Raw genomic sequence first — 13,593 nt, 5'->3', positions numbered from 1 at the left:
AAATATGTCCTTCATTTGATTTCTAAAACACGACAGAGTGGTAATTAAATGTAAGCATCAATAATAACACAATAATAACACTTATAATACCACTACTAATTAAAAGGAATAATAATATCATGCCCCAGCCACACATGCAACACTGGATTTATTGTTTATTTTAATAATTAAAAAAATCTCCATTCATTTAGCAAATTGCTTCACGACTTCTGCTGTGGTAATTTTCTGCTTCCCTGAAATGCTTAATGATACCATCAGCATCTTAACTAGTAGGTGTTGCGCTGTTCTTCTCTTCTCTCCAGCAAAACCCATTTACTTTGTCCTGTAATTGAATTTTAGGTCAACTGATTATGGGACCACGTATGAAAAGCTCAATGAGAAAGTCGGGACAAAAACCATACTGAGCTACTTGTATGTCAGTCCAAACAACAAGATGAAGGTAAGTGTGAACGTGCATGTCGTGTACGTGGATTCATAAGTCTGTCAGCAGGGTTATTATGATTTTTACCCTACACAGCCCTGCAGGAGTCTGTGCCTTGCGTCTGTTGCACAAGCACTCTTTAAGCCCTGTGGAATGGATGCTGTCATGGTGGGCTGCTGATTCCCCTGTCTCTTGTCTTGTCTTGTCTTAGATCATGTTACTGACCGACCCAGAAGTGGAGAGCAGCTTGCTCATTAGCCTTGACGAGGGGGCGTCCTATCAAAAATACAGCTTAGCCTTTGATATCCTCAGCTTGCTTTTTCACCCCGAGCAGGAAGACTGGATCCTGGCTTACAGCCATGACCAAAAGGTAGAGTGTAGCTGTCAGATGGCATGAAATAGTTGCAATAAAATCTGAAAATGTGACAGAAAAACATCTCCATATGAGAATGTGGGCTGTTGTATACAGATTACTTGCTGCTTTTTATTCTTTTGTTACTTTTACTTGAATGTTCTGCCAGACTGAAGTCACCGTGGGGTCACATTGCAAGTAATCTCTCTATAAAATGATACAGAACATAGGTTGCCTTCATGGTCAGATGCATTCATTTTAATGCCAACGTTAACTCTCATAACATGGTCTTCACAAGCACAGATATCTGCCGCTTCTGCAGCCCTTAACAGGTCATAAGGTGCAGCTACAGACAGCTCTGAATGGATGTGTCCTCAGAAAGCACAGGGGAAAGTTAACAAGTTAGACACGCCCAAACAATGCACAAACTCACTCACACACAATAGCGAGCATAAACACACACCCTCCATTACTCTGTGTGAGAACCCTGCTGTCTGCTTTACTCAAAACCAGAGGCATCAAACTCGGACTCCCAGCCTGCTATTGGAAGACTTGATTTTCAGAGAGAAAAACAGTCAAGGTCTGAGAAGTGAGATAAATGATGCAGGGAGGAAGATGAAAGCTGAGTTGAGAGCCACAGATGGGTCAAAATAAAGATGCTCCAGAGACGTTTGCCTTTAGGTCATTCTGTATGTCTTTGTAAAGCTACATTTCAGTGGTTTTCCTTGTTCCTTTTATCGCAGCTATAGCTGGGTTTCATTTTACATTTATTGATTGCCTGTCATGTCTTTTAAAAGTTGTAAGTACTTAGATAACTCAAAAATGATATTGCCGATCCTTGTAAGGCTGAGAGCTTAAGATGCACGCTGCTCAGTCATTAAGGAGAGATGACAGGCTTTCGGACTGCTTGAACACAAGTAAAATGGCTTTATGGAGAAAAATTACAATGACAGCTACAAGACGGATTTTAAGATGTCAGGTAGGAATCCTGCTGTCTTACTTTAAGAACAAGACGCTGTGGTTTTTAACTCAGAGACCACTTTGTATATCACTTCCCTCTTATTTAAGCCATCACAGTAGATATACACCATTCCCTGTTTTATTTTTAAAATCTGGCTTCTACGGGTTACTGCATTTTTACATGAACTGGTGGATCTCCGCATAAAGCATGCACTTAGTAGTGCTGTATTTTTTTAAAAAAACAACTAAAAATCTTAATGCCACAAAATTTAAAGATTTGGCAGCTGCTTGGAAAAGAAGTTGGACATAAATCTTGAAATAATCCTTTTGGAGATTCTGAAAAAAAATCATCTTTATACTGTACCTCATGCCGTAGACATTTGATTAATGCCTTCCCATTTTTCAGCTCTATGTCTCCGTTGAGTTTGGAAGAAGATGGCAGCTTGTGCATGACAATGTCGTCCCCAACAGATTCTACTGGTGAGATCAACATCCAGTCATTTGTCATTCTGGTAGAAACATGCTGCATTATTTTCACACAAAATATGTAAATTGAGTTGTGTGCATTTTTAGCACTCTGCTCACAACAGTAGTACAGAGGGGAATGATCAGTCAGCAGCTTGTTTTCAGTAATGACAAAGAAAACAAAACATTAATTTTATCAAGTCAGATTTAAACCTAACATCTAGAGTCTCAAGTGTGCCATTTTTTAAAAAGTTTTAGCTCGGGCCTGCCATTTTTATTTTGTCTTGTAAAGCACTTTGTGGCTTTGTTTTCAAAGTGCCATGTAAAGCATTTTTTTTTTAAATAAAGATCTTTGTAGGAAGTGCCTTGGGTTATAGAAAAAACAACATGTTTGCATTTGTCCTTTCAGAAATGGTAAAAATGAATTAAACTTAAAGCCTTTTTCTTTAAATAGCAAATGCCAAGCAAGGTTTCCAGGAAGGCAGAGCTTGGCTTGTATTTATAAATATTTTATATTTGCTTGTCGTTCTTTTTATTTTTTACATAATGCGCTGTGTCTAGTTTACACACACTTGTAAATATTTGATCCACCGAATACAGTCTCCTCATGAAATATTTTTGGCATATTTTTGGATTACCATATTATGTTACAAATCAGGGCTTACCCGAACATTATCCATCAGGTTTTCTTTTTTTTTGGTTTCCTTTCTTTCTTTCTTTCTTTCTTTTTTTGCATGCATGTACCTGATGCATAGAGTCAGGACTGAGGTTGTGTCCTGGGGCTTTTGAGCTTCTCTTAGGAACCGATACAGGGACTATGGTCGCTGATATGTGTTAAATTTATGACAGTTTTTATAGTAGCTGGCTTCACACTCTTCTCTAAATAAATAAATAAATAAAGCCATATTAATCAGGAAGTTTGAAATGACGTACAGTGGAGTGATCTGCAGGTTTTTGTTAGTCTTAAATCATGTTGACAATATTATGGTAAATACAAATCTGTAGGGAAGAGGTAATGACTAAGTAGAATTCAGGGAAAGTCATGAAAAAGGCATTTTAGTGCCTTGTTTAATGATGCTGATATTTTTATCCTCAAGCCTCATTGCTTATGGTTGTTCAGGAGAAATAGTTAACTTTCTAATTTGTTTTTTTCTAGTCAATACAATTAAATGCAGAACGATGGACATCTTTGGGTTAAAGGTACTTCAGTTTGCAGCTAGGTTGGAAAATCTTCATAAGCTAAAACTGCTGCATGAAGTAAGCCCACAGGATTTACTGTGTGTGTGTGAGTTCGGTATTTATTGTGTCAAACTCCCAGCCCACAAGGACTTAAAATACACTAAAAATACAATTTGCAGTGGTGAAGGAGCTTGTCACACAAAAACATTTTATTGCCAACACAGAAATCCTGTCCCATGTTCAGGGCTAAAACACAGCATTATATTAACCAGCCTTCTACAAGAGTAGGTTATAATCCCTTTATAATGATGTGTAAAACATAAAGTAGACTGGATCTTTCCATGTAACCTACATAATGAACTACACCAGTACTGTACAAGGTCTTTCATAATTTTCCTATAGACTATAGGCTATTTTTCACTCATTTTCAGTCCAGTACTTTTAGAGAAATGTTACGTAACACTGACCTAATTATCATCTAAGGATACCAAAAAACTAACTGAAGGGATGAACCAGTCAACTTGACAAATAAACAATTTTATATTGTATCTTTAGGCACTTTGTTACTAAATCCTCTCTCAAACACATTAGTTCCAATTTCTTGAGCTAAATATGTGATACATGTCAAACATAAAGCAGTTTTACAAATGAAATTGTATGTTTGCACCAAGTTGATTGCCAAATTAGCTGAAAAGTTGCCATATCTCGATGAAGTGTGCAGTGTGTACAGGTGTAGTGCAAGGATGGGCCAAACTAATTTGGGCTGGAACTTGTAATCACATAAAATGCATGTGTTTGATACTATTCTACCACTTGTGTTTATTACGAGTGAATACATGCACATGCATAATGTATGAAAACAATACCTGATCTATCACCATTGTGAAGACCATCATAGAGTATTCACTCTCTTAAATACTGACATTCAAATTGTAACTAAATAAATAATATAATAAAAGAAAGAAAGCAAGTTTATCCTCACTGTATGTACTCAATTATCAGTGTTTTCATAGAATTCACATTTAGCCTTTTGTGCATTTAAATACGTTATTCTGATCATTAAAAATTAAAAACAATATTCTTATGGGCAGTCAGAATGGGCTCATTGTAGATGTGGGTGGGCCCTCTCCCATTAGACATAAAAAAATGATGAAATGCAGAATCTATGATCTAGAAAGCATCTGACTGACAACAGCTTAATTTTTCAGCATTAAAATGATCCCAAACACACAGTGAAACACGGTCAGTTATGAGTGGCCTCCCCAGATCCAGCCAAAAAACAGCCAATATTCAAAGAAAAGCTTTAAATGTCCTTCAATAAGCATGGAAAACTATTCAAAAACATTACAAGATAGCTTGCCTAAGAGGGTTCAGGCTGTGGTGAATGTAATCCTACCAAATATTGACTTTCAAGCTTGTTAGAAATGTGTTTTTAGGCAGTTTACCTTATACACTGTAGATCCATGTATGTTTACTGCACCTGTTCCACATCCCCTAGCAAAATATAAAGAAATGAGGGGCAGCTGAACATTTTTGCACAGTAGATTAGTATATAAGTACACATGTTTGACTTTCAAATTCTTTCTTACATGAGACTGCAGCTACTCTTCAGCAGAGAATGTGTTCATAATTTAGGTTTGTACAAGACATCAGCAGATGGTCTTTCTTCACAAATCACCAAAGGTTTGGTGTGAAAATCACTCATAACAGTTGTTTGTTTTAAAAAATAAAAACCAAAAACCAAATAAAGAATTCACCTCACTAACACAGAAGCGTCAATGCAACAAATCCTAGTTTTAAAGATACGTTTGATTTTTTTCCCCCCATCATCTGGAACAGTGAGTGATGCCAAAGGATTAATCAAAAATCTAATTTACAGTGCTCAAATGTGTAAGCACATCCTTTTGTCTTTAAGGAAATACATAAACCCAAATATGCAAGAAAAAAGCATCCCACACTGCTCAGTTTAAGATGATTTACAAAAGCATATGTTAACACTTATCGTGAATTCATGACCTCTTGCATACTGATATGAAAAGTTGAATATGATTTATTTTCTGCTGCTATTTATCATTTGCTTCGCTGTGTTAAAGAAGGACAAGGCTGCCTCTTTATCGGAAAGGCCAGGCTAAAGATACGAAGAATGAAAGCTCTGATATGTAATTATAACATTTGGAATTCAACCAAAATCGCTCAATGCCATTACTTCAATTTCTTTAGCCCATCCTACACCATGATGAAGACATTAACATGATTTGATAATTCACAAATCTTTGCCATTAAAATTCCCTAAGTTGTTGCGTTAGATACTATTAATTCAGGTATGTTACTTATAGTTCTGAAGGTTTTAATCAAATATTTTAATCAAATGTGTTTACTCAACCACAAAGTGGTCTATGAATTCCTGAAAGGTCTTGCGTCCTTGCTGTAAAATGCTACCAAAAGGAGTTAGTTATTGGGGAACATAGTGTAACATTGCAGGGGTTATTTAAGACCAAGTGCTGCTGTTCACTGATAGAATTGGATGAAGTATTTGACAGAAAGTCCATTAAAAGAGATGGAGCTGTGAGGCAATTACAGAGTGCTGAGGGAAGCAGGATTGGAGCTTTTTATATTGTAGTTCAGACACAGTATGGAAAATGAGAAGAAAACCCATCTTCTGTCACAACAGCTGCTATTAATACAAGAAGTGGTCACTCCAGCCACTCTTCACTTAACCGCTACCGTGAAGAATCTGTAGTGAAAGTGAGTAAGTGTCAGGTTTCGTAGATCGGACTCACGCGCAGACCACTAGTGTCTTCAAAAGGTGCATTTATTTACAGTGTTCCTCTACAGTGGAATTCATATATACATATAATGGTGTCAAGGGAAAAGGGGCCGGGGTTCCAGGGTCCAGGAGCGAAAGAGGCAGGAGTCCAGGAAGGGAAGGTTTTTATTCAGCCCTCGCACATCTCCTCTCCTTTCCTCTATCTCTCTTGCTTCCGTTCAGTCGCCATGCACAGGGAAAGAACAGGTCCAGAGGCGATCTATACACAGGCAGAAAAAAACCATTAGTTTCCTGGTTCAGACAGGCTCACAAACTGACTTTACAAAATACAGGACGACTGACGCTGATGGCTCAACGATCCAGCGACGAGTAGAGCAGACTCGCCCTCTTAAGAAGGGTTCCAATCTCTTATGATCAGCAACAGATGTGCTGATCACCTCCAGGTGTGTAGGCCAGGGGCAGGAGCCCATACTGAGCTCCGCCCCGGCAGGAGAAAGAGAGAATGGAAGAGGGCGAGAGAGAAAGGGAAACAAAAACAAAGCACCTGACAGCTGTCAGCTGTCGAGGAGCGGAGACCATGACAGTAAGATAGCTAAGTATACTTTACAGATAACGAGTGGTACAGGCCAAACGACCCATCAGGTCTGTAGTTATGGTTGCTATGTTGTTGCTCCTGGAAAATGAAACCCTAAAAATCGCCACTGCTCCTTCTCTCATTTCTCATGACCACTAATGAAATTTAAATGACAACCAACTAATCTAAGACAAATATTGCACTTCTAAGAGCATTAAAAACCCCCACCAATTACTGTGAGCTCAGTGCGCTTACTAAGGAGTTTTCTCAGTTTTCTTTGTTTCTGTTACAGCCTGATTATGTACAAGGCTCCACTTTATTCAAATATATTCAGTGCTTTTTGTCTCGCTATTTTACTAAGCTACTTGTTACAAAACACTGAATGTTAAAATTGGGGGACCTACAATGAAAGCCTAATTTAGGGCTTCAGGAGTCCCAAAATAATTTATTAAGGGGATAAAATAAAAAAGAAAAAAAAAAGAAAATTCTGCCTGTTCTTTAAGTTAGACTAACTTTTAATCCTTTGCAAATGTATGCAAGTCAGTACAATTATATTAATATGTAAATAAGTTATTTCTCAGTTGGCATTAGTTGTTCTCGTGCAGTTTATGAAAAAAAACCATGAACTGCATGAACATATGCAGCAACTATCAGCACTAGTGGTGACAAAAAATAGTAATACTCCAATTTAAATATAACAACTTCTTGATTTTGGAACTACTGGGAATAACTGGGAATAACTGTTTAATACATAACTTAAATTCGCATGCAGTGTAATGCTTGCTGCTTTATATTTTATTGTCAGTCTGTATAGCTTTGGAGGAATCACACCAAAAAAATCTGATAAAATATAAATAATATAAAAGCTGATATTACTTCTGAACTCTTTAAGTCCTTCATCTCAGACAGCCTGTTGTCTTCTGATTGGCCAACTGGAAGCCTGGGCAGCTCCAGGTGCTTTGGAGCAATATCACATCTGTTTGGCAGCATGGAGTTTCCAAATACACATATGTGTGTATAAAAGATAGATGTACCCAGCATGTCATTGTTTTCTGTGCTCTGTGTTTTGAAGCCTCATTTTGGCTGCTGCCGTGTTAGTTTTTGGACCCAGAAGAGACCAGATTTAGAGAAGAAAGCAAAAGTTTAACAAACCACCACCACAAACTTACTGGACAGACATGTGTACCTGCTAATTTGTTTTGTAGCACACTAGTAAAATACCAGAATTTAACTCTTTAACACTAAAGGGCAAATTTCTAAACCTTCTTGCACAAGCTGTACCACAGCCATAATGTCAGTCAGGTTATTTCATGAAAATGCTCCAGAAGACACTAGCAACAGACAGTGGAGGGCTTGAGTCTGTGACTTGAATTAGTGGAGATGAGGCCCAGCAGGCAGATATAGTGTTCAGCAGGCTGCATCAGCACACGTCAGTCAAAGCAGCCATGTCCAGAATCCAGAAGGATGAGTTATAAAGACCCAGTATATATTTGTTATGATGGAGGAGACTACCTCTAAAGACAAAAAACAGTGTATTATGTATTTTCTGTGCCAGGCTGTAAACAAGGTTTTTATTGCTTCTAAGTTGGCCATTTTGCTATAGCAGTCTGTGGGGACTGACTCGCTTCAAGTGGCCTCGGTAGTTTTTTAAACACTTTTGTGTTGGATTCATTTTTCTAGCCTGGAGGTTGTAAACCTTCTAAACAATGTACATTGTTATTTACAACTTTTCAATATTCATGTCAGAGCAAGAATCAAATATGATTAATCAAAAAACCCATTGCTACAAACATGACATGAACATTTTTTCCTGCATCTTCATAGAGATTAAGTAAGCTTATCACAGATTTCTTTTATATAGACTTCTCCATATATTGCTTGTGATTGAAACTTCAGTGTTATATCATACAGTCAGCTGGTAATTAGCTTAACCAGTCTGTTTTGAAGCATAGATGCCCTGCTGCTGTCCTTGTTGCTGCAGATCTTCTCATATACCAGACTGAATTTGAACATGTGAGAGTAGATTGGAGAAATTGCCATTTGTAGTTAAGAACAAGACATTTGTGTTCATCTCTGTTTTTACATTTTGCTCTTGGAATCTCCTCACCAGGAACAGGAGGAGGCAGTGCTCACAAGCAAAGGATGGTAACTCACTACAGGCACCGGAAAGCTGGCCAGTCAGAGCACAGTAGGCTTATAGAGAAGAGGTGGGGCTCAATGAGCCCAGAGCTAATATCACCTTTTTCATGAGGAGGCTTCAGCAAAGCCCATACATCAGACGAAAGTGGGCTTTTAGGCAGCCTGTAGCTCTTATATGTGCTTCAGAGTAAGAAATAAATGAGGAATTCTTCAGACAATGTGAAACGTTCACTTTTCTTAAGGGTCACGGGACAGACACTGATTATAAAACAAAAAGTAATGTTTATCATGATGTTACAGGTCCAGACTGGGCTTGGACAAAGAACAAGGAATGATTCATCTGGAGATCAGCGTCTCTGATGGGCGTGAGTAATAACAACATGTTACCTTAGCAACACAGAAAAAAAAATTGATTTATCACAATTTAGTTTAACAATGTTTTTTTTAATATAATAAATATATATGAATAATTTCATTTAAGTATATTATTATTATAGTGAGAAACAAAGAAAGTAGTCAGTGCTGAAATTCTTCTTCCCATCTGGCTACATGAAGTCTTCATACAGTCGAGCTTATTCATTTTTGAAGGGCTGGGCTGTGACTTGGCGCACTCGGCTCGACTTTCTTGGCCACAATGCAGAGAGGGGGGCACTTCCATAAGGGCCTTGTGTGTTAATGCCCTATCTCTGTAGAGAGTACTTCATTTGGCTGATGTTAACAAACTGGGACAGCTCTCTCTACTTTATCTATTAGTAAGAATATTGGCTTCCAAATTTTTGCTTCTATGCTTCACTTAATACTATGAGCATAGGCACTGCTAAGCTTTTACTGTGGGCTACAGAAGGTTGTTTGTTCCTGTATTATGTTGTCTTTTTAGCACTAATTTCTTGCTTACCCACAGGATCGCAGTACATAACTTGTAAACTTCAGAATTGCTCTGATGGAAACAAGAGCAAACCTTTTCCTGGGTTTATCATCCCTGATTCCCTTGTGGTTCAGGATGAATACGTTTTTATCCAGGTGGGTTTTTATTGTGAGGTCTGGTTTCATTAAAAGACAATTAAATGCTGTAAAACCAATGTGTTCACTCTTGTCTTAATGTACAGTCATGTTTTTCATTAACTAAAAGGGGCCATTATCCTGTGAAGAGATGGGGTAAAAATTAAATTGCAGCGTTGTGTATTACTACAATGCCACTCTGGCATGATGCACAACAGCCTAATTAGCAACAAACCCAGAGTTTTGATGGCTGCATAAATTATTTGACCCGAGCTTCGGGCAGTTAGTGTCTTCATTTATGTTTATGGATGTTTACTATGGATAAATGTACTCTATTCTGCTTTTGTAGGTGCCAGTAGGTGGCCAGTCTGTCCATTATGTGTCCTATAAACGAAATGCTTTCTACCCGATGAAGCTTCCCAAGTACACTCTGCCAAAGGTAAGGTAACTGGAAAGGATGCAGTGTTTGATTGAGAAGAACAAGTAACATTAATTTAACTATGAAACATTTATTCCTCTGGGATATTTTGTTCTATGATTATAAGTTTTAGTTGGGTGATTATTTCCAAATACTTTCATCAAGTTTGCTTCCAGTATTATTTACTGACGGATCCATTAAATTGTTTTCTGTGCTTTAATCTCCTGAAAAATGATATAGGATTGCATAATTATGTCTCTGTCTATTTAATAGCATTGCACTGATTTTCAGTTTTCTCATCTATATCTACTTCGCCTAAATTACATTTACTTAAAGCAAATCTGGAGTTCCCGAGGGCTCCCCAAAATGTTCTGAAGCAGAAAATGTCAATTTAGCATCTGCACAAAAATGCACTGACTTCCATTTACTGCAAGCACAGCAGGGTGGCTTAGCAGTTTGAGAGACTGTGTTAGAACAACAGGAGAGATTTAGTTCCTGCAGTGTTGTTTCAATAAATCTATCCATCCTGCCTTGTATTCTGTGACCATTTTTTCTGGGAAGGGCACATCTTGTGCACCATGCTGGATAAGAGATTCAGTAAAATTAAAAGGAGCTTGGCTTCATTTTTAGTGCACAGCGTGAAATGCCTTAGGTCTAATTGCTACAGACCCAGACTGAGTGATGTCAAGAAGTGACAAATTGTTAGCTCGCAGCTTTGTGCACATCGCTAAGCGGATTTACACTTACTTGTTCTTTAAGCCATTTCCTAAGAAACATATTGGCAAATGAGTAGTTAAGTAATCCACACAGAGGCATCCACTCATGAATTCTGCTTATTTAGGACTTACAGATAATCAGCACAGACGATAACCAGGTGGTGGCAGCGATTCAGGACTGGCACCAGAATGATTCCTACAACCTGTACATGTCTGAGTCCAGAGGGCTATTCTTCACCCTGATGCTGGAGGACGTTGTGAGCAGTGGAGGTCCCGAGGGAAATATAATGATAGACCTCTATGAGGTAGGCAGTGAATGTGCTGCAGGGGTGGTGCTTTTATCTGACTACATGGTTTTGTAATATTAGGGCAGTGGCTTTTTTTGTAGTTTCTCCTTTTATATATTTCATATATTTATTATAGTCTGTCTGTCTGTGTGTGTTGACATTAATGCATTACTACTTAAGAATGCTTTATGGAGCACTAATTGAGCTCCTTCAAAATGTTAACCCCAGAGTGTTATTGGAGTATATGGTTTTAATTTTATGTTCCAAATGAAGGTAAATGAAGGTATCATATATGGTTCCTCGTTTTATTTTCTGAACATTTTCTTGACTGGAGTCTTGTCCAGTCACAGGCACAGGCTGCTGTAAGGTGGCAACATTTGCAAAATGTGGCTAAAAATATATACTTTTCTTCAAAGGTCTAAGTTCATTTGAGTTCATACACTGAACTGAGCATGCATATACACACAAATACAGGTTGTGCCCGAACAGAATACTTCAAGTGAAAAAACAGTATTTTTTTGAGTCAATACTGAGCCCACTTTGAAGAAAAACAGTAGCAGTGAAGTATATCTCTACTACAAACAAAAAAATAAATAGCATGGTGAAACCATGTGAAAATCAAGGAAAACTAAATAATTCATAAACATTGAATTACTAAATCAATTTTAGCAGTAATAAAATATAATAACACTATGTAACTGAAGTATAATAAAAATACTATAAGGGTATCAAAAAACCAAAATCACACATTTCACAGCTTGAAAATGACTAAAAGTGGGATAAATGTCTCACTGGATCACTGTATGATGTTATAGGAACTTGTGGCAACATTCAGTGTATTATTCACTACTACTATCCTATATTTATAAGAGTTTTTTTTAATAACACAAATATGGCTCTCTAGATGCATCTGGTGTATGTCTCAAAGTGGACTTATGGAAATATGATCAAATATAGTGCCACCACTTTTAGCCATAAATTCCACTAATTTCTAGAGACAACACCTATCTCAACATTTAGAACAACTATTGAAATACATAATGTAGAAGACTAAAGTCTGAAATACTCCCAGCCACTGCTGATTGGATGCATTAATGAGCATTGCATTCAAATGCACTTTTATCACTATGTGTCACATACATTAGCCTGATGTTTGCTGACTGACTGGGAGACGTTTATATGGTTCCACAACCTCACAGTGAAGCCAGTTTTAACGTCTATTTAAGTTACCAAATGTGGTTCCTTGCCCCAACAGAGGGTTTGCTTGACAGAAAATCAAAAAGTCACAAACTTTCATCACATTCATCAAGTCAAAATGTCAGATATTTACCGAGTTAGATTTCTTTAATTTGTTTTCTAATTTGGGACTGTATTTGTGTCCTTAAAAAATGATAAAAAATTACATGAAATAACATTAACTTGATGCTGCTTAGGAATGAATTTTTTTTAGATGAATAATCAGAAAAACACTTGAATTTTTTTTTACCCATATACTGAAACTGTTGACTATAAGAGGACTCTGATGGCAACATGGGGAGCGCTAACGGAGACACTATGTGTCTCTAAGAGTACCATACAAAAGTCAAATCACTGGTTTGGGATCTTTCTTGAGCAACATAACAGACTCTGACAAGTAAAGCACCAACAGATGGACAAAAACTTTCATAAGAGTTCTTGTGGATTTTCTGCTGTGTTTTCCTTAAGTGCACTGAGATGTTTTAGATGCCCCTTCTATAATGAAACAGATGTTACACTGCATTCATTCTGCAGCATCTGGGTGCTTCTCTCATATCTACTTTATGGCTGCTTTATCATCTTTTTCATGCAACATTACAGTTTCACAAGAAATCATTTAACAGGTTTAGTCATTAGATAAGGTATCATTCATATACACATTTCGAAAACACAGTCAGTGATGGTGCATTGGCACAGTGCAGAATACTGGCTTTAACTAGTGCCCTGAACATATTATATCTGTGCTGACAGATCTACTACGAGGTTGCAGCAGCTGCACATGTATACATCAGCCTAGATTATCCTCATCCTTAGCCAGCAGTAAAAGCATCATGTTGTTGAAAGCTAAGATAGCCATCAGCAGTAGTTATGCTGCTCTCTGCCCAGAAACACTTAGCTGCAGTGACCAGTAGAAGATATTAAATGGTCATTCATACTTTGACAAAGATTTGTGGAAATGAAAGAGAAATGTGAGCTCAAGTGATAGCTGCAGGTGAGAGTCTGCATCTCTCTGCACATAAATACAAAGAAGAAGACATATCTCAGGGCTGTGCCATATGTTGTTTTGATTTTGCAGAGTCC

General features: G+C 37.5%; 1 protein-coding gene across 1 annotated transcript in view; it reads left to right on the top strand.

Annotated features, from left to right (window-relative positions):
* Window positions 1–13,593, top strand: part of LOC113034876 (VPS10 domain-containing receptor SorCS1-like) — a 50,163-nt gene that overhangs the window by 17,447 nt on the left and 19,123 nt on the right. Inside the window, exons 3-9 of the mRNA XM_026190002.2 lie at window positions 340–439; window positions 633–791; window positions 2,140–2,213; window positions 9,158–9,222; window positions 9,759–9,877; window positions 10,206–10,295; window positions 11,116–11,295. Coding sequence (XP_026045787.1) covers window positions 340–439; window positions 633–791; window positions 2,140–2,213; window positions 9,158–9,222; window positions 9,759–9,877; window positions 10,206–10,295; window positions 11,116–11,295 — 787 coding nt within the window. The remainder of the gene's footprint in view (window positions 1–339; window positions 440–632; window positions 792–2,139; window positions 2,214–9,157; window positions 9,223–9,758; window positions 9,878–10,205; window positions 10,296–11,115; window positions 11,296–13,593) is intronic.

This window comes from Astatotilapia calliptera, chromosome 13 (assembly GCF_964374335.1).
Source record: "Astatotilapia calliptera chromosome 13, fAstCal68.1, whole genome shotgun sequence".
In the NCBI taxonomy this organism is placed as follows: Eukaryota; Metazoa; Chordata; class Actinopteri; order Cichliformes; family Cichlidae; genus Astatotilapia; species Astatotilapia calliptera.
Note: the sequence above shows the minus strand (reverse complement) of the source record. Positions and strands in the feature narration are given on the sequence as shown.